The following is a 22,344-nucleotide window of genomic DNA, read 5'->3' on the forward strand; positions in this document are numbered from 1 at the left end:
TCTTTAACCATTAGAAAAACAAATGGAGCAATCCTCTATGGCATTTCTCGATTAATCAATAAATGGTTTCTTAAATACATCTACGGCCAACAACATTGTCGTGAACAAGGGTTAATCTAATACCAGTCGCATCGTGTTATAAGCAGCGCAAGTGTTCAGCTTGCGATTTCTGATAGTGCGAACTTTCTTGATATAATCTATCAAAGCATTGCTGAATCTTTTGATGATTTTCAGAGCAATTCCTATCCCATAGCACACTGCCTATAAGTTTTTGGTTGATTCAGAATTGCCGTAGAATTTTTTGGAAGTAGTTTCTAGTTCATTCCTTAAACATTATTTGATTAAATTCCTACTGATAGTTTGTGGCATCATTGATAGAAATATTTACAGCAGATTATGATGATTTTTCGAAAGATTTTTTTGTTCAAGAAATTCCAGCGAAATATTTGTTGAAACTTCTGCGCGATGAAGCATTTTTCAAGCATCTGCGGTTTCTCTTGAAAACTTTTGCGAATAGTCGAGTCTCTTCGGTACAAAGAAAAAAAAAACTACTCAAACTCACATAAATTTTGCTGTTCATCCATTTGTTGTCTAGAAATAAATGAGAAAATTAGCACAACCTCACTGGAAGTAAAGGCAAGAAGTATCTACTTTTAACGGAAGGTCCTCAGAGTATATTTTTTTAACCAAAATGGTCTCTAGAGTCTCTGTGTTTACTTATTCTGCTTGCATTGAATTCTGATTGTACAGGCTCCAAAAAAACTTTCAGAGACTATAATGGGTTCAACAGGCACTTCAAGATTTTCATCTCAGATATCCCGAGGAAATACTCCAGGAATTATCAAAGTGACTTTATTTAAAATTCTGTCAGGGTCTTCCAAAAGGTTCTCTTCAGAAGTTTTTTCTTGAGATTACTCTACCATTTCGCACAGAAATTCTTGCAGCGATTTTGCAAACGATACTTAGAATAATTTCTCCAGAATTTTCTCCAAGAAATCCTTGGGCATTCCAAAGCAACTACCTCCAGTGATTTATTCTGGTATTACTTTTTTTTCCAAAACTATCCTGGAATTTTTTCCAGAAATTTTTCACTAATCCTTCAATCAAATTATCCACTTGTTAGTCTTTAAGAAATCCTGCAAGAATTCATCCATGTTTCCTACCTGAAATCCAATATTCCTTGAGGGGTTCTTCGAACAAATCTATTTTTTTCCAACATTTCTTCCAAGTATTACTCCAACAGTTTTACCAAACAATTAAGAAAAAAATCTCAAGAAAATCCCATGCAATCTGCAGAAGTTAATTTAAGTCTCCACATCAGCTTATTTTACAGAAATTTTTACAATAATTCCTCCGAATATTCCACGAATTTCTATAGAGTTTCTGTTCATTATTTTTAAAGAATTTTTTTTAGAAAATCCTGCAGTATACTATCCCGAGATTCGATTGATTTTTTTTATTATCTTAGCAAATTATCTGGGAAATCTTCTGAAATTTTTTTAAGAGTCCAGGTGTTATTTCAGAGATCCTTGTACATTAAGGGTTTTTGGAAATACCTCACTGATTTATTTTTCAGAAAAAAATCATTGGCATTTCCCTGGAGATATTCCTGAAAAAAACTTTCGTTTTGACGGGGAATCTTGAAGGATGTTCCATAGAAATCAATGGATGAATCACGAGATATAATCTTTGAGTAGTTATGACTTTCTTGGAAAATTTCTCGAAGAATTATTGGAGGAATTCAGATGATTTCTACAATATGTTAAAAGAGTTAAGAAAAATTACATTTCTGTGTCAAAATACAGATTTAGGGAAATATTTGATGCTATGAAGATTCGAACTCTTATCTCCTGGCTCCTATTCGATTTCTTTTTGTTTTCTTTGGTCTCTTTTTGATTCCTTTTATATCTCTTTTTGGCAAGAGGTGTATTTTTAAGGCACTCAGTCGCTACCAGCCCGACGAAAAGTTTTCTTAGGTAAAGGCTGGCATGAAATTGAGAGGTTGTCTGCGACAAAAACCTAGTTTTGTGATAATCTACTTTGAAGTTTTTTCAACAATTTTTCATTCTATAAAAAATGTATGGTAGTCAAAAAAGAAACAAGTCTTCCAAAATTAAGGCTCCCCCAAATCAACGCCATTTTTATCAGCGACAGCGATGCAAAATTCCGTCGTTGTGTCGCTGCAAGCACTCTTACATGATACTATCTAGATCAACGCGACGAAAATCGCGTCTCCGTGGCTTGGGCACGCTCATAAAACTGTGCATGCACTGAACCATCAGTGAAATTGCGGCGATTTTTTGTCGCTGTCGCCGCAAAAAAAATCGCCTTGATTTGGGGGAGCCTTTATGCTTGTTTTAGTTGAGCGGAAAAGTTACCTGAAAATATCCTTAGAACGCTTGGAAACAGAAGAATTTCCTCAACTCAAAACTTAACTCAAAACGACTGAAATTTCACTTACACCGCTCAAATATAGTAACATCCAATTTTCAGGCCATAGTTAAAGCTTTCTTAGCATCACTGTACACAAAACGTTTGTTAAAAATTAAATCTAATTTCAACGCATGATTAATTAGAATTTTTAAGTCTCTAGACGACTCGCGTCTAGACAGTGTAGCCGATAGAATTCCAAAATTCCGAACTTGCTAATTGCTCTGCCTTTCACATTTTATTACCTCTTCTAAAGGGACGGTACACCGTCTCGACAAAACATAAACATCCGATTCTCGCAGTAGACAATAATAAGGAAAGCCCAGCATCAATCAGGGAACGCACGCGCGTTTACAGGCAGGCACATAGAAGCAAAAGAATAATGTAAATCAGGTAAATGAGATCTTCAATTGGTCGCGTTCGGAAACGTAAGGCGACACGTAACGACAAACTGCGTTTAGGAAAATGCCAGCTTGAAGGTAGCGAAAGTAGTAGGTAAGCATAGGTTAAGAAATTCAATGTATATATAAGACAAAATGTTAGAAATACAATCAGTGTTGTTAGCAAGCTCATCTTGTGAAGATATTTATCCGAAAGTTACTCTGAAGTAGATTCTCTAAGATCCTTCACCAGGCATAGGTTCAAAGTGACGAATACTAGCCCGAAGTTATCAAGGATTATCTGCGGATAAGTAACAAAAGTCCGAACAGAAACAACAATTGGTGACCTCCAGAGAGGATCAGTGCTGAAAGAACTCACGTGCAGAACGGATTTCGGAAAAAAATGTCTAAAGCCAAGTATGTCATCAACACCATGGGTAATTGCCGCCTTTGCAAGGAACCTGATGCTAAGGATGATATGATAGCATGCGACGAGTGCATGTCATGGTTCCATTTTTGCTGTGTCGGGATCACGGAGAAACCCGGCAAGGATGACAAATGGTCTTGTGTCAAATGCAGTGAACATGATGCATTAGCACAAAAGGTAGAGGAACTAAGTCAGGCTCTTTCCAAATCAGCCATTGGAAATCCTGTATTTGAAACAAAACCATCAACATCTATGGGAAATACATCGAAAACGTTTACAACGACGTCGATTCCAGTTACTACAGCTATTCATGATAGCATGATGATACATCTGAAGCGTCAAGCATTGCTACAATTACCAACGTTTTCTGGTGCTGCCAAAGATTGGCCGAAATTTAAACAAATTTATGACCAAACAACAAGAGAAGGTATGTTTAGCAATCTGGAAAACTTAACCAGATTACATTCAGTGCTTCAAGGAGCTGCAGCAAGGAGTGTGCAGCAGCTAATGATGGATCCAGCGAATATTCCAAGAATTATCGCAAGATTGGAAGAAAACTTTGGAAAACCAGAAATAATCTACAGAGAGTTGGTTTTCTATATAATGAAGATAAAGAAAGATGCCAACAACTCAGTGATAGAGATATCAGAAACACTAGAAAATCTAGTGAACAACATGAGGGCTTTAAATAAGCCAAATTATCTGCAAGATCATCGTTTAATCGATGACATCGTTGAAAAATTACCACATGGCCTGCAATTGCAATGGGCAGATGTGCTCATAGGAAATGCGAATGCAGCGCAACCTTCATTGGTTGATCTGAGTGACTGGCTGATTATCAAAAGTAAATGCTATCGTGTATTAAAGTCAGTCACGCATAATTACGATCGAAAATTACCAATCAACTTCCATGAAACATCTCATGGAAAATGTATTCTATGTAAGAATCCACATAAGCTATATCAGTGCAACAACTACAAACAATTGAAAGTTGAGGACAAAATTCAGCTTGTTCGATCGAATGATTTATGTTTCAACTGTTTACTTTCGGGTCATCGTTCAATGCAATGCAGAAATACTCGAAGGTGCAACGTGAATGGTTGCACTAGGAAGCATCATGCATCCTTGCATGAATCAAAGCCAATGAAACAATCAAATACGCTAGGTAACAGTGAAAAAAGAACAAAACAGCAACCCATTACACAAGCACCAAAGAAAATTGAGCAAAAATCAACGGACATTGTTGAAAATATAAATCATCACCAGCAATTCAAACGTAAAATCCTGTACCAAATTATTCCGGTAGAGCTAAGCAGTGGTTCTAGGAGCATGAAGACCTTTGCCTTCCTAGATCAAGGTTCATCCTCTACTCTAATTGATCAAGAAGTAGCAAACTATCTGGAATTGCAGGGTAGAACAGAAATAATTACCCTAAATTGGACTCAAAATATAAGCAAAGATGTTGAAAGCAAATATGTGACATTGAAAATCAAAGGAATCACAAATCATCAGTTTACATTAAAAGGAGTTCAAACGATCGAGAACCTGCAATTACCAACACAATCTGTGAACCCACTCATTATTAAGGAACAATGTTTACAATTTAAAGACATCAATATTGAAGGACACGAGAATGCCAAACCAACTATTTTAATTGGCGCAGATAATGCTCATCTTTTGTTACCTCTTGAATGGAAAGGTTATGGACCATATGCCATAAAAACAAAATTAGGGTGGACTTTGCTCGGAAAAGTGACGGCATCAGCAAATGAAAAAATCTATTCAATGGTTATCGATTCGTATAAAATTGAGAAAATGCTAAATGACTATTTTTCCATTGAGGACCATGGAGTGCAATCGGAGGCCCTAAATAATCTTCCCAAATCAAGGGCTGAGAAACGTGCAGCTGATATAATTGAAAACACATTAAAGTACAAAGATGGCCGATACGAAATTGGATTACTTTGGAAGCAAGACACAATCTGCTTTCCGGATAGTTTTCATTACGCATTGAAAAGACTATATACGATGGAAAAAGGACTGCTCACTAATCCAGAACTTAAAACTTGGGCAATCAATACTTTCAAGGATTACGAGAGAAAAGGATATATTCGCAAATTAACTCAAGCTGAGCTAGCAGAACCAAATAGACCAACATTTTACCTGCACATTTCATCGTAATCAACAGAAATAAGCCAAAGCCAAAGCCTCGATTAGTATTTGACGCAGCAGCAGTTGTAAAAGGAACTTCTTTTAATTCCACTTTGTTGAGTGGACCAGATGCGACAACTCCATTGTTTGGAGTGTTATTGCGCTTCCGCGAAGGACAATACGCTGTAAGTGGTGACATCGCAGAAATGTTCCACCAGATCAAAATTATAGAAAAAGATCAACACGCCCAACGATTCTTGTGGCGCGATTGTAATCCAGAAAAGGAACCCGAAGTATTTGTCATGCAAGTTATGACATTTGGATCCACATGTTCACCTTCATGTGCCCAAGCCGTAAAGAACTTTAACGCAAGCAAGTTCACGGAAAAGTATCCAAAGGCAGCTATAGCAGTCGTTAAACAACATTATGTTGACGATTACTTGGATAGCTTTGATACGGAAGAAGAAGCTTCTCAAATAACAAATCAAGTGATCGACATTCACGATACGGCCGGATTCTTCATTCGAAACTTCATTTCGAACAGCAGATCAATTACGGAAACCTTACCGAAGGATCGTCAAGAGCAGAAGTCTATGAAATTATTCAGCCAGAAGGAATCTGAGTTTGAAAAGGTTTTGGGAGTCTATTGGAATACGAATAATGACGCAATTGGCTATACAATAAACATGAACAAACTATCCATCGAAGTACTTCGGCAGGAAAATCTACCGAGGAAAAGAGAAGTGCTAGCCTTCGTAGCATCTATTTATGATCCGTTAGGATTAATTGCCAACATCACAATTCATGGAAAAATATTAGTTCAAATGATGCACAAGGAAACTATAGATTGGGATCAACGAATGTCTGAGCATATGGAACAATATTGGACACATTGGTTAGATTTGATTAAACAAGCTGAAAACTTGTCCATACCAAGACACGTTTCAACACCAGGTGCAAGTGATATTGAGCTTCATACATTTGTTGATGCATCAGAACGTGCTTATGCCGCCTGTATATATGTAAGGAGCAAGAATAAAGATCAAGCAATATCAAAATTACTTTGCGCTAAATCAAAAGTTGCGCCTACGAGAACAAAATCAATTCCAAGATTGGAGTTGGAAGGAGCACTTCTTGGAGCAAGACTATTAAAGCAAGTCAGGGAAGACCTAAGATTGGTACCATCAAAGGTAGTATTATGGACTGATTCTCAAAATGTCCTTTCTTGCATCGCCAGTGATCAGTGGAAGTACAAACAAATAGTTGCAGTAAGAGTTGGAGAAATACTCACCACAACATCAGTAGACCAATGGAGATGGGTGCCATCAAAATCAAATCCTGCTGACGAGGCAACAAAAGAAGTAACAAGAAAAACAATATGGTTCGATGGGCCAGATTTTCTTAGATTACCTGAAGAGCATTGGCCAGCAACCAAGAAGATTACTGAGACAACAGAGGAACTAAAACATGTCGGAGTGCATGCGGAGACCATTCAGCAGCCATTTGAAGAGAGATATTCCAGTTGGAAAAGATTAATTCATCATATGTGCATTCTAAAGAAATTTGTGGAATGGCTACGGAATGACAACATCAAACGTGAAATCACCATGGAAGATCGTACCTACGTAGAAAGAATCATATTTAAAAGGGTACAGTCTGACGCCTTTGCAGAAGAATTTAAGGATATACATAACAACAAGCCATTATCAAAGAAAAGTAAGCTTTGTCTGGTAAACCCAATCATTGATCAATATGGATTACTACGAGTTAATGGGCGATTAGCAAATTCAACAATTCCAGAGGTACCAAATTTTCAAATTATATTACCCAAAAAACATCATGTGACAAATTTAATACTGACAATGTATCATCAAAGATATTGGCATCAAGGCGATAACATAGTTATATACAACTTTTCACTGAATTATTATGTACCAGCTATAAGAAATGCGTTAAATTATGTCAAATCTAAATGTCCGAGATGTATTTTGTTGAAGGCAAAACCGGTATATCCTCAAATGGCCTGTGTTCCTGATTCAAGATTGGAAATTTATGCACCACCATTCACTAATACGGGTGTAGATTATTTTGGACCTCTCGAAGTAAAGGTGCATCGTTCAACTGAGAAACGATGGGGAGTTATATTTACATGTATGACAACTCGAGCAGTACATCTGGAATTAGCAGAAAAACTAGACACAGATTCATTTTTTATGTGTTTCCGGAATTTCCAAAACCGACGCGGGAAAATTGCTCACATGTTTAGCGACAACGGAACGAATTTTGTTGGAGCAGAAAACAAGTTGAAGGAATTAATTCTGGAAATAAATGATCGAATGGGAAAAGGAGTTGCAGCATCCTTGGAAATTAATTGGACGTTTAACCCGCCTGGTGCACCACATTTTGGAGGAGTATGGGAGCGGTTAATTCAGATTATAAAGAATTGCCTATATGAAATGTTGAAAGCTTATCAGAATAGCCATCCATCACCGGACGTATTGAGATCTGCACTCATACAAGCTGAGTTCTTTTTGAACTCAAGGCCATTAACATATATTCCAGTGGAGAATATTGCAGAGGAAGTATTAACACCCTTTCACTTCTTAATCGGAAGGGCAGGAGAATATGTACCTCCATTTTCACCAAATCTACAACCATTCGGACCAGGACAGTTGCGAAAGGCTCAACATTATGCAAAGCATTTCTGGGATCAGTGGAAAAAGTTATACTTGCCGACTATTATCAAGAGGTGTAAATGGACTGATAAAATCATTCCGTTAAAAGTTGGAGACATAGTCGTATACATAGAAGATGATCAAAAAGTACCTCCAGGTACATGGAAAAAAGGATTAATTGTTAAAGTTTACCCAGATAAAGATGGACAAGTACGTAAAGCAGATGTCAAGATAGGCAATAAAATAATGCAAAGACGTCCTGCATTCAAATTAGCTCTTCTAAATGTTCAAGAAGAAAAAGAAAATAATTCGGAAATGCAAAACATCCCAGAAACGAGCCAAACAAAACCTCAAAATTCAATACTTTGTGTTACTCAGACTTACAAACGAAAATCGGTTGATATGAGTTTTCCAAACTGGGGCAAGAAGGAAAAAATCGATGAAGGAGAGATCAAAAAGAGACGTAATCAACTGCACCGGAAAAATTATCGACAGAAATCGTGACAACATGGACATACATATCGCTACCAAATCTTATGAAATCAGGAGTTTATGACGAAGAAAGTGTCAAGAAAATGAAAAACATGATTTATGAACAAGGTGACAGACGCATTGCATCGTCAGTTCTACACAGAATTTTAACAAATCAAAACCCAAACCATCAAGGATTTCGATTTGACGCCTTGGTAACAGAAAACGTGGTAGGAGTTATTAACAAATACTGGGAAAAGATTTTATCATGGTCTCACTGGTTTGGAAATTTATCATCAACGGGGTTAGGAGCGTATCTCACATTCCGTGCCTTGAAATTTTAATCGACACGGTAATCCATGGACAAATTCTGTATGACATATATGGATTCGGATGGCAGCTGATTGCATCACTGTGGGATTCATTCACCAACTTCCTATCGCATCGTCACGCAACTAGAAGACCATTCCCGCAGAATTCCCACGAAGAACCATCAGTATTACCTATAGCAAGTGCACCATTAAATGTAGGATCAGATGAAAATAATACAGAAGCCCAAATACCCTTTAAAGGAATATACCCTTTAATAAAAACTTCTAACAATTCATAATAATGTAAATTTACGAGGTACATTTACAGGGGCAAGAATGTTAAAAATTAAATCTAATTTCAACGCATGATTAATTAGAATTTTTAAGTCTCTAGACGACTCGCGTCTAGACAGTGTAGCCGATAGAATTCCAAAATTCCGAACTTGCTAATTGCTCTGCCTTTCACATTTTATTACCTCTTCTAAAGGGACGGTACACCGTCTCGACAAAACATAAACATCCGATTCTCGCAGTAGACAATAATAAGGAAAGCCCAGCATCAATCAGGGAACGCACGCGCGTTTACAGGCAGGCACATAGAAGCAAAAGAATAATGTAAATCAGGTAAATGAGATCTTCAATTGGTCGCGTTCGGAAACGTAAGGCGACACGTAACGACAAACTGCGTTTAGGAAAATGCCAGCTTGAAGGTAGCGAAAGTAGTAGGTAAGCATAGGTTCCGAACGTGGATGCACCTCTGATTACCTGGAATGTTGTATGCAACTCATGGCAAAACTCGATATTAATGAGTTATTCTGATTTTTGAATCTGATGCGTGGACTTGGCGGCAAAAAGCACCAACCAGGGTTTACGAAGTTTACAAACATTTGGTCCATTTCTCGAAGGAAAAGGATGTGATACGACCACTAAAACCACACAAAAAAAAAATATCACCCAGTTTTCATTATTTGTTAGTTTATTATTGAACCATCATGCACGTTAATGATCGTTTGAATTTCAAGATGTTTCTTCTATACTCTTCGCTTGTGCTCACATTTTCCCTACACGACCACGTGCTTTTCGCCGTTTCGCGATCTGTTTGCTGCAACACACATCTGATTTTCTGTAAGTTTCCACATTATTTACGCTTGATAAGTAATAATTTATTGTCATTTGATTCTATGCTTGTGTTTTTTCTTTGTTAATATATACGTTCAAGTTTTCGTTTTACTTCCCCATTGATTATGTGTGTGTGTTTCAACGTCGCCGATAAATTTGGTGTGACATGTTCATTATTTTTTTATTCAGATTATTATTTTTTCAATGTTTGGGAATTTTGCTTTGTTCAACAGAGATTACAGAATCAAACCGCATGTCGAGGGTGTAAGCGTGAGAGTGTTTCGTTTTTTCGTTTTTTAATGTAGTGGTATTTGTGTGGTACTTACATCCATGCATATTAATATGGCCTTTGATTTTGATTCGCTATTATCGTTTTCAAATTTCGAATTTGAATCTATAAGCTAGAAATAGGAGAAAAAACGGAAATCTGTTTGTTGGTAAAGACTGTGCTGTATCTATCTGTATGTTGTTTATGAGTTCTATTTTAATTGATTAGGTTAAATTCGAGCTTATGTTTTACTATTTTGTTTCCGCTTCGCTACTTTACACAGATTTACATCCCACTTAATCAGTATGATACGCTACTTTCTACTAAATGCAAATATCGCTTAAGTCTTGATTCAAATTGGAAGTTATACGTATTGTGTAGGAAAAAAATAAAACTAAAATTGACAAAAACAAACAACTCGCTATAACTTTGGTAATAAACGCATCCTAACATTAAAAACAAGGGTGTTCCAAACGGAAATAAGGTATTTAAAATTAATCTAAAATAAGGTGGAAGAGGGCCAAAGTGTCAGATTGTTACCTCCTCTGCTGGAACAGCGATTTAATTTGTTTGATTTTTTTTCTTATCATTGTACAGCGTATGAGCTTTTAACATTAATCCATCTAATAGTTATGTTTTAAGCTTAGTTAGGCTTAAGAATGTTAAGATTCCGTTGCTAAATCTACGAGCAGCTTTATACACTTAGTCCAACACATAAACTACGGGAGTTTTCCCGTTTGTGTGATATAGTTATCAGATAAAACCGTATACTTAATGAATGAATTGGTAAATTCTTTTCCTTCCAAATTTTGGGTTTCTCCGTATACAATTGCCTCTATTCCCGCATTGAAAGTAAGGCTCCAGTCCGTTGCATTGGAAACGAGCCCCGACAGAATGCAACGCCTGCTGCGCTTTGTGTCTAGACTGAGGTTTCCGTTGCCCTGGATACGGCGACTACGTTGTTTGGAGAGCCCGCAGAGGCCGCTCGGATGCTTGCCGGTGCTCCTCCGGTTGCTCCGGATCCGGTGTCCTGCTGGCTGTTCTTGCAGTAGAACTTTTTATGGGCTATGAAGGTGTTGACATAGTTGAAGGTTATGTCACACGCGTCGCAATAGTTCGGCCCGCTATGGTTGATCTCTCCGATATAGCCAGGCGGTGAGGGAGTCTTGGTTTGATGATTTGGGGATGTCTTCAGGCTGCCGGCGGCTCCAATCGGATGGAGGGATTTCAGTTTCAGACTATGCGGGGGCTGACTTGGAACAAGGGGAGGTGGAGGAGGGGAACCCATCAGCTGGTTCGCCGGCTGGTCCTGGATTTCGGTTTTGATGGTCACTTCGGGTTCTTCGAGCACTACATCGACGTCGACGTCCGTTTCTTCCGGGCGGTCGTCCTCGGGTTCGGTTTTGATGAGACTGTGGTTGGATAAGAATGAATTAGTTGATTCGTCGAATGTAGAGAAGGACATGGGTGTAGCTAGGATGGCCGTCAGAGGGTGAACGACATTGAAATTGTATTCACGAATTTTCTGAATAACAGGGCCATTACCAGTTTGGAAAACTCAAGATTGAGGAAAGTTCGAAAAATTCATTGGTAGAGATAATAATGACCAGCAATTGTACCCTAACCAAATATTTGGGCTTATTCTACTCGAGTAAAGTGACACGCCGTGTAAATCAAATGGAGAGTCACTTCACTCGGGTCGAGTATTGTCACCTCGCTATACAAGACCGACATTTCTCACCTCACGCCAGTCGTAGAATAAACCCAATTGAATCCAGAAGGGGACATGAAATGTCTGGAAGAATTTTGTACCAATATTGGTAGCAATACCCCGTGAGAGTTATGCAGCCCACAGACGCTCAGACGGTTTGACCAACATTGGCTCCGCCCCCAAGTTAGTCAAACCGATTTATGTTGTGGCAACCGTTTAACCGACTGTCAAAGTTCGTTGCAGCAACACCAAGTGTTTTGAATGATCTCGGCAAGTGAATATGTGATTGTTATTATTTTAGATTTCTATGGCCGTGGGGTGAATATTTCTACCGAAATAATCGTAGTGAGGAAGAGCAGAACTTTCAGAATTTAAGTACCAGAAGAAATAGATATTGATGAGGAATTCCAATTACAATTTGCACGAAGTATTCCGGCAAAACTATAAAATTATGAGGGATCTCTGTCGGGGATTATTCTGAACAGTCATCGATATGACTAAAATATCGATATAATGGTTATGGTAATTTCTTCAAAGATTCTATACAGAATCTTTAGTGGTTTCCTCTACTTTGCTTTGAAGTCTTTCCAGGAAACCATTGGTTGTACTAGGGATTCTACCAGAAATTCTTCCTGGGATTCTATCAGGAATTTTATCAACAATTCGATTTACCCTGGAAAAATTCTTCCTCCGGGGAAAATTCTTCAGGCATACTTTCAGGTGGCTTTCTTCCAGAGATTCCTTCAAAGGTTCCTCAACTAATTATTCAGGATTTCCTCCACTGATTCCTTCAAAGATCAAAAAATCCTCAAGTGATTTCTTCAGTATTTTTTTAGAGTTTACTCCAAGGCTGGCTCCCATAATTCTTCCATAGATTGATATCACAATTCTTCAAAGATTCCTTAAGGAATTCCTCTAAAAGTTATATGCAAGGATTCTATCATTATTCGGGAATCACATAACGAATTCTTTCAGATACTTCTCAATAAATATATCACCAAAAATTCCCACAAGGATTTCTCCAGAACTTTTTTCAAGGCTTCTTCTAGGACTCATACTTAAATTCCACTAGCAGTTGCTTCAGAAATTCCAAAAGGATTTTCTTTTGCGATTCTTTATTTTTTCTACAGGGATTTATGCAAAAACAGTTATTCATCCAATGCTTCCTTCAAGAATTCATCCAAAATATCCTCCAAAGATTTATTTAGGAATTCCTCCAGCGAAAATTCAAGAATTTCTATACAGATTCTATAAGGTTTTTTTTTTCCTGTGATTCCACCAGGAATTTTTCTAGAAATTCTTAAAGAGATTACTCAATGAACTTCTCCAGGGAATTCTGTGGTGAATCCTTCAAAGATTTCATAGTAAATTGTTCCATTAATTTTCCAGAAATTTCCCAAAAATTCTTCAAGAGTCCAACCTGAAGACGTTTAGAGAAATGCTTTATTTAATCCTCTGAGTAAATATTAGCGGAATTCCGCGAAGAATAATCTTTTGGAATTTTGAATTTTGTAGCTGCCTTACAAATGGAATACCTAGAGTAGAGGAAGGAAAAAGTTCTAGTTCAATCCTTCGTCGAATTCCTGGTCGATTATCTCACGGAAATATTGGTGGTTTTTCAGAAAACAAAACTCTTGTGAGCTTGTGGAATTTTTTGGTTAAAACCCTGGAGGAATTTCTGATAAACTTAAAAAAAATCTATGAAGGGAAATCCTAGTCAAACCGTTGAAGTATTCTCTGGTAGAACTTCTGACGAAGCTGTGATAGATTTTTCTGGTGGAAATTCTAGCGAAACTCTGGTTGATATTCCCAGTGTTAACCCTGGAAGAACTCCTGACAAAATTCCTTTGAAAAATGGTGAAATAATTAGAGAAAATACTGGTGAAGTCTATGAAGGAACTACTGATGGAATTTTTTATGGGATTATTAGTGATTTTCTTGGTGGAACTCTTGGAGGATTTTTTCCAGAATGTTTTGGAATTCACGGTACAATCACCGGAACATATTGGTGAAGTTTCTAAAAGTATTTTTAGTGAAATCCCCATGATAATTTCAGCTGAAATCCTTGCAGATTTTCTTGATGGAAGTAATGGAAAATTAACAGGGCAAATTCCAGATGCAATCTATGGATGAACCGCTGGTGGAATTCTTAGAGAAATCCCTGGAGGATTTTTAGTTGGAATCCTTAGAGATATTCCGGAAGATATTCGAGAGTGATTCCGGTGATAAAATACTTATAAGAAATTTCTGGTAAAATCTCAGGAGGAATTCCTGATAGCCCTTGACGGTCCTAGTCGATATTAATTCCTTGAAGAATTTCTGGAGGCATCCCTTGCTTAATTCCGGGAGGACTCATGTGAAGAATTCCTGGACGAATCCATTGAAGAATTCTCTCAAAAAAAAAAAAAAACCCTTGAAGGAAAGTTCTGGTACAATCCATTCATAAATTTCGGGATGAATCTGTAGCAAATAGTCTAATGAAACCCATAATAACCCTAGAGGAATTCCTGTATTAACCTTTGTAAGAATTCCTGACAGAATTTCTAATAGAACTGCTGATGAAATCCCAGCAGCTGTTCATGATGGAGTCCCAGAAGGATTTTGTAATGAAATCTTAAAAGTATTTCAAAAGGAATCCATGGAAGAACTTCTGATGAAATCACTGTGAAACTTCTAATGAAATCTATTGAAAAACTCCTGATGAAATCCAAAAAGAAACTTTTGATGGAATCCTCGGAAGAACTTCTGACGTAATCCCTGGTAATTTATTATGGAATCCCCAGAGAAACTCTTGATAGAATTCCTGTAGGAATACCAGGTAGAATCTCTGTAGGAACTCCAAAAGGAATTCCTACAGAAACTTATAATATTCTTGAAGGTACATCTGATGAAATCATTGGAGGAACTCCTGATAAAATCCTTAGGACTCCTAATGTAATCCCTGGAGAAACTACTGCAATAATCCATAGATGAACTTCTGATGTAATCCCTAGTGGAACTCCCGAAAAAATCTCCGATGGAACTCCGGGCGGGATCCTTATAGGAATTCCTGATGAAATCCCTGGAGGGATTGCTTATAATATGCCTGGTGGAACTTCTTTCAAAATCCCAAGAAGAAATCCTGATGGAATTTTTTCCTCCCTGATATGATCTCTAAAGAATTTCCAGGTGAAATCTCCGAAGGAACTTCTGACGGAATGCCTAAAGAAACTTCTGAAAAAAAAAACCCTGTAGGAATTCCAGGTGGAATCTCTGTAGGAGCTCTTGATGAAATTCGTACAGAAACTTTTGATAGAATTCCTGAAGGAATTCTAGGTGGAATATCTAAAAGAACTTCTTATGAAATCCTTGAAGGAACTCCTGATAAAATCCGTAAAAGAACGCCTGGTGTATTCCCCAAAAGAACTCATAATGTAATCCCTAGAAGAACTTACGATGTAATGGAGATGTTCCAGGCGAAATCCAGGTGGAATCTCGGAAGAAACTTCTGATGTAATCTCTAGAGGAACTCTTGAAGGAATCCCTGGAGGAATTCCTGATAAGCTTCCTGATGGATCTCCTGATTGAATCCCTAGAGGAACTTTTTATATCCCTAGAAAAAATCCTGATAAAATTTCTCGAGTAAATCATGTTATGTTCTCTGGAGGAACTCCTGATAGAATTTCTGTAAGAATTCCAGAGGTAGCTATTGATAAAATCCCTGGAGGAACTCCTGATGAAATCCCCAGAAGAACTCTGATGGAAACCCTAAAGGTTCTTGTTATAGAATCCCTATAAAACCTTCTGATGGAATCCTTGGAGGAATTCCTAGAGATATTATTGAAGGAACTGCAGATGGAATCATTGGAGGAACTTCTGATGAAATCTCTTTAAGAGCTCCTGATGGAACCCCTATGAATACTCCAGAGGAAATCTTTGGAGGAATTCCTGATAAGATTCCTGATGGAACTGCTGATAAAACCCATAGAGGAATTCTTTAAGATATGCCTTGAAGAAATCCTGATAGAATTCCTAGAGGGACTCCTGACATAATCTCTAGAGGAATTCATTATGGAATCTCTGGAGGAAGTCCAGGTGGAATCTCTGAAGTAACTTTTGATGGAATCCCTGGAAGAACTCTTGACGAAATCCTCAGGAGAACTCTATGAGGTACTCCTGAAAAATCCCTATAAGATCCTCGGATAAATCCCTGAAGACATTCTTGAAAGAACTCCTGATGGAATTAACTTCTGATGAATTCCCTAGAAGAGTTCCTGAAGGAAACCCTACAGGAATTCCTGGAGAAGTTCAGGGATGCCTGATGGAAATCCTGATAGAATCCCTAGAGGAACTTCTTATGATATCCCTAGAAAAAATCCTGATGATATTCCTCGAGGAACTCCTAATATAATCTCTAGAGGAAATCCTTATGAATCTCCTGAGAAATTCCTGGTGAAATCTTAGAAGGAACTTTGGGTGGAATCCCTGGAGGAACTCCTGATGAAATCCCCAAAAGGACTCTGATGGAAGCCCTTAAGATGCTCCTGATAGAATCCCTATAGGAATTCCTAATGCAATCCCTGGAGGAATTCCTGATGGGATCCTTGGAGGAATTCCTAGAGATATTATTGAAGGAAGAGAAGAGAGAATCCTGATAAAATTTCTGATGGAACTACTGATAAAACCCATAGAGGAATTTCTTATGATATGCCTTGAAGAAATCCTGGTAGAATTCCTAGAGGGACTCTTGACATAATCTTTAGAGGAACTCATAAAGGAACATCTGGAGGAAGTCCAGGTGGAATATCTGAAGGAACTTTTGATAGAACCCCTGGTGAATCCCAGGTGAATCTCAGTTACTTCAGAGAATCCCTGGAAAAACTTCTCATATAATTGCTAGAGGAACTCCCGGAGGTGTTCCAGCTGAAATCTCTGAAGGAACTCCTGATGGATTCCCTGAAAGAACTCTTGATCCCCAGAAGAGCTCATGATGTAATTTCTAGGGAAACTTCCAATGGAATCCCTAGAGGAACTTCCGATGGAATACCTAGAGAAATTCCCAATGGAAACCGTGATGTGATCCTTCGTGGAACTCATGATTGAATAGTTAGAAGTACCCTGATGGTATTCCTGGAGAAAATTTTGAGGGAGTTCCTGGTTAAATCTCTGATGGAATTCTTGGTGTAATCCTTACAATAACTAACTTCTGATGGAAACCTGCTGATGGAATCCTTGGAAGAACATTAAAAGGATTCCCATTACTTGGATGAATTCTTGGTAGAAATTCCTGATAGATTCCTTGTAGGAATTCTTGGTACAATCCCTGGAGGAATTCTGTATTAAACTTTTGATAGAATCGCCGGTAGAACTGCTGATGTATTTGCTAAAGAAATAGGTTAAATGTTGTGGGCAAACAGCAATGGAATATATAGAAACAAGTCAAGAGCCATTTTTCATGTCGTCGACGTTGTATAAATTCACGCATTTTGACTTGCCATCCATCTGCATCGGCAGTTCATGGGACGTTTAAGCTTCAATTTGACATGCTGACGAAGATGTTCGTGCAACATGTCTACAGACGGTACGATCAGTTCGTCAAACATTCGGCTTCGCCCACCGGTGGTTTGAGTAAAATCAAACTCGTTTGATTTTGACCGACCGATTTGCCAACCGTCAAATCGGTTTCACAAACTGTCAAATTGGTTCGTCAAGCAGCATCACACACGGTCAAACATAGCTCCAACATGAGCATCAACCTGGAGTCAATGTTGGTCAAACCGTCTGAGCGTCTGTAGGCTGCATTATAAAGATCAAAATGATGTCTTCAGCTGAACGAATTTTACAAAAATCTCACTGCCCCCTGCCCCTTGCTACGTTTATTTAGAAGGACCACAGTTAACATACCTGTTGACGTTGGGTCCCGGAGTGCTGCTGACTGGAGGACGTGGAGTCGAATTACCGCTGTCTCCGTTGAAGATTAAAGATTCACCTCCTTCGCCGATCAACGGCGAATTGCTAGACGGTCGCTCTCGACCATGGATCAGTTTGATATGTTTTGCCTAAAGGTTATTGAACAGTAAATCTCACATCCATCAATCCCTCATATTGAGTTACTTACCACGTTCAGTTTGTAGGTGGAATAGTAAGGACAGAGTTCACAATAGTGAAGCTGCCCAGACGGACTGTTACTATTGTTCTCCAAGTGCCGTGAGGGCGGCAGCTGCTGTTGACTAGCCGCTTGTGCCGCTGCAACGGCTTGATTCATCAGTTGGGCTGTTGTGGCAGCTGCAGCGGCAACGGCGGCTGCTGCCGCTGCTGCGGATGCTACAGCCGCTGCCGGCGGTATCTCAATACCGTCCTCCTCCAGGATACACGTAATGTAATTTTCCTCATTGAAATCGTTCGTCTTCTTATCAAAATGCATCCGAATGTGCGTTCGCATACCGCTGTAAACGAAGCGTAAGTTCAGTAAACCGCTGTGAACAAATCATAACCTTCAAAACTTACCGCAGCGTGTTGCCCTTGTAGCGGCAGATTGTGCAACGGAATGCCTTCACGCCGCCGTGAGTATCCATGTGGCGTCGCGCTTCAGTCGAGTTAGGGCTAATCGTCTCGCAGATGGGGCATTTGTAAGCTCCCTGACCGGCCACCGTGCAGGGCTGTCCAGGTTCATGCATACTCTTGCACTTGGAACAGCGTTCCTTTTGCGGTACAATGGCCGTCTATGACAAAAAAAGAGAAGATGTTAACGACTTCTACCAGAAATCGCCTAAAACGTTGTACTTACCGGTATTTGCACATCGACCCGCTTCGGACAGTAGTACATCTGATGGGCACTCAAATTGTCCAGGGATGTGAATTTGATGCCACAAGCCGCACATATTAGCTGCTGGTAGGCAACCGGTTGACCACTGCCGGAGGTTCGCGCTCCACCGCCAATCCCCGAAGCGGCGCCACTGGGCGTGGAAGGACTTGCCGCTTGCGGAGATATTGGAGGACTAGTTTTTTGGTTGTCTCCGTCCTGATCCAGGTTCCGAGCGGAGCAGTAGTGCTTCTTATGGGCTAAGTAGTTCTCGTACTTGCAGAAGACTATATTGCACTCTTTGCACTTGGAGTCACCCTGTTTGACGAATATCTGAGGAGTGCTCGGGAGGACCGGAACCTGAACGGCGTTGTTCGGTGAAATGCTGTTCAACAGAGGAGACATCTGTGGTTGCGAGAGGTTCTTCGAAGTAGGATCTACACAATTGCTGTTGGAGCTCGACGAGAGCCGCAGGGCAAGCTCGACTCCTTTCTGGGTTAGCAGAGGCGAGTTCGGAAGGATATTGAGATTGAGATTAAGGGCGGGATCAGCCGCCGAGAGGCGCAGAGCAATGTCCGCTGGAAGTAGAGGACGCATCAACAGCTGCTGCTGCTGCTGTAGCGTAAGTGGAGATATGGATACGGAGCCGTCACGGTCGCTTCGAGAACCGGCTCCGCTTGCGGAGCCACCACCACTTCCACCTCCTCCGCGGGGGCTGTTGGACCGTCGTTTCGGCGATGGCGTTAGCGGAGGACTTCCAGGAAGCGATGGCGCACAAACGATCTGCTCTGGCGTGATGGAGTCACCACTGACCGAGAGATTCTCTTTGCCCTCCATCAGACTGTCAAAGTCCATGCGAAGCTGTTCGACTGATATGGCTGAAGAAAGCGATAACGATCGCTCGCGGATATTACCACCTCGCACCGATAGATCCAGAGGGGTCGAAGATTCTCTGTGAAAAAAGCAACATTCAATTTTGTATTATTCAAAATCCAGAAGCTGAAGAAAACTTACTTAACATTGTCCCGCTTGTTGACCGCCTTGAGCACCTCTCCGGTGCTGTTACTGTTGGAACTGCTTTCGCTGCCAACGTTCGGCGTTTGGACTCGTGACTGAGATCCGGAACCGCCGATGTTACCTAGGGGTGGTGGCGGCTGATGCTGCGATGCCTGTTGTACATTTACAGCGGCAGCGGCGGCTGCGTTGGCTGCTGCTGCAGCGGCTGCCGCCGCAGAAACCGCTATTGGCTGCAGGGCTCCGTTCTGGAAGATGAAGCAGGCCGATTCCGGATTGGAGATTCCCGGTGCGAGGGTTGATCTGTATGTGCAAGAAAACCGAATCAGAACATGAAGTTTCGTGGGAGCTTTGGGAGATCTTACAATAGTGCCGGGATGACGCTGGCTCCGCGGATTAACGAGTATGGAATCACAATTATTGGGTTGGTTGGCAATGCTAGGAACGGTTGCTGTGGCGCTACCGGAGGCGTTTTCGGAACATCTGGAGGACTCTGTGAACCAGATTTGTGCTGCGGCTTCGGTGTACTGTTGTTCGATTGGCTGTGGGGTTGTAGAAAACGCGAGTTATTCAAAAGAGAGAACTAAGACATCTATGCACTGCAACTTACCCTTCCCGATGCCGTGAACTGCAGTAGTGCTGCTTGTGCGCCCGATAGGTCTTGGTACTGGAGAACCGGATATCACAATCGGAACAGTACCGGTCTACCTGAGGCGGCGGTTGTTGCTGCTGCTGTTGTTGGTGTTGTTGTTGCTGCTGTTGAAGGGCAGCGGCGGCGGCGGCTGCTGCAGCCGCAGCTTGAACTTGAAACTGCAGCTGAAGCTGTTGACTAGCGGTGGTGTCGTCTCCGTTGGACGCGTTTGAACTCGGTGCTGGCGACGATTGATGCATACGCATGTGACGGTTTAGAGAGACCTTCTTGTCCGCGCTGTACGAACACTGGGTACAAGCGTATTGCTTGCCGGTTTTGGCCGCCTTGGCCGGCGGCTCGGAACTGTTGGGGTCATTCGAATGGGCGTTTTTTACGCCTCCGTTGTTCTCATCGGCGTCTTTGCGATGCGAGCAGTAGTAGGTTTGGTGAGCTTCTAGGGTAGAAGCCGACGAAAATCGTATGCCACATGGACTGCACATGTACATTGGTATCCGAGGCGGAAGGTCCACAGTGATAGGAATGGTTATGTTCTCGGGTTTAATAGGTTTGCGGATGATTGCCTGCCCAGGTGGACCGCCACCCGTTTGGTAATCAGAGTCATTGTTCTTCTCGAACTGACTATCGTTGGCGGCTGTGATATTCTTAAGATCTTTTGCGTCCGGATTAGTCGCTGGGTCGGCGGCCAAGGCGGCATTCAGTCTAAGCATGGGAAGCTGAGCAGTGCTCAGGTCCGGAGATTTACTCACTTCGTTATGATCTTCCTCTGGAGATCTTTGATTCTCATCTACAATGAAGTCAGGTTCTACTTTGATTTCAACCTTCTCCGGAGAGGAGACCCCTCGGTCAGAGTCTGTTTCGCTCATGGTTGTAGTTGGAGGGGGAGGGGGAGGCGATGCCACAGACGGTGTTCTACTGCTGCGTGTGGCTGTTGAAGGAGCTGGAGAGGGTGTCGCTTCTTCTGGAGGATTCGCTTCGTTTGCTGGTTCCTCTTCCGTTTCGTTTTGAATCGAAGCAGGCCGTGAGTTGATCATTTCTGTTTCGCCGCCTACTTCGCTACTGGTACTGCTGCTGCTTGATGACGAATTTCCTTGTTGCTCCTGTGGTAATGACTGCTGCTCATCAGCAGCTTCCTCATCGTCTCCTGGAAAGAAAAAACGGAAGCATGGAGAAGATCAGACATTAGTAATCAATGCCGCCGAAAAAAAGGAAAAGATGATTTATGAACCATTTGTATGGATTTTCATTAATGACTCATTGGGAGGAAGGGAAAAGCTATTTCTCACTGTAAAGAACTCCTTCGCTTCGGAGGTGAATGTAAATTGAATCATTCATCACGGTTGTGCATTCCCCTGGAAGGCATTCTCAATCTTGCACCATAAGGCGAGGACAAGGCGAGCGAGCGGAAAACGGTGGGACATGGTCTTCATCAATTTAAGCAACAAATCACGGTGAACCGTTTTTTGCCATTTTCCCTCCCCGTCCGAAGGAAGGAATGCGAACCGCGTGTGCTTGTTCAGTTTGCAGGGCTGGTTTCAGGTCTCCTTTTAGAGACGTGGTCACTATTTTAATGCAAGTCTCCAAAAAGATTCTATTTTCAACGGAAGAACCGTTGGATGCATTTCAGGTGGGCTGGAAGAAAAGGAATTCCTAAAAAAAAACTTGGTGCTATCACTGGAGAAATTTATGGACTTATCCTTAGAAAAAATCACAGTTAGATTCTTGAAGGTATTTTGAACGAAATTCTTGTAGAATTTCCTAAGGAAGTCTGTAAAGTATCTTCGAATTAATACCTTGGGTAAATACTAAATACTATTCTAAAGAATTTGGTTTCTTGGCTCCTGTTCTATCTCTTTTTTCCGGCATGTGATCTCTAAAGTCCCTTCTTTTAGGACATATAGTCACCACCATCCCTGGATTTGCAATGCAGGCGATTCTTGGTTGATTAAAAATTGAC

The 22,344-nt window shown here is 40.5% G+C and overlaps 1 protein-coding gene across 1 annotated transcript in view; it reads right to left on the reverse strand.

Annotated features, from left to right (window-relative positions):
* Positions 1 to 9,803: 9,803 nt before the first annotated feature.
* The window catches only part of LOC5577905 (zinc finger protein ush), a 402,590-nt gene continuing 390,049 nt past the window's right edge, over positions 9,804 to 22,344 (reverse strand). Inside the window, exons 2-9 of the mRNA XM_021848196.1 lie at positions 20,349 to 21,531; positions 20,104 to 20,280; positions 19,739 to 20,041; positions 18,710 to 19,676; positions 18,430 to 18,644; positions 18,041 to 18,368; positions 17,827 to 17,981; positions 9,804 to 11,644 (exon numbers count right to left, since the gene is read on the reverse strand). Of these exons, the coding sequence (XP_021703888.1) occupies positions 11,152 to 11,644; positions 17,827 to 17,981; positions 18,041 to 18,368; positions 18,430 to 18,644; positions 18,710 to 19,676; positions 19,739 to 20,041; positions 20,104 to 20,280; positions 20,349 to 21,531 (3,821 nt within the window). The 3' untranslated portion in view covers positions 9,804 to 11,151. The remainder of the gene's footprint in view (positions 11,645 to 17,826; positions 17,982 to 18,040; positions 18,369 to 18,429; positions 18,645 to 18,709; positions 19,677 to 19,738; positions 20,042 to 20,103; positions 20,281 to 20,348; positions 21,532 to 22,344) is intronic.

Source organism: Aedes aegypti, chromosome 2 (assembly GCF_002204515.2).
Source record: "Aedes aegypti strain LVP_AGWG chromosome 2, AaegL5.0 Primary Assembly, whole genome shotgun sequence".
Lineage (NCBI taxonomy): Eukaryota > Metazoa > Arthropoda > Insecta > Diptera > Culicidae > Aedes > Aedes aegypti.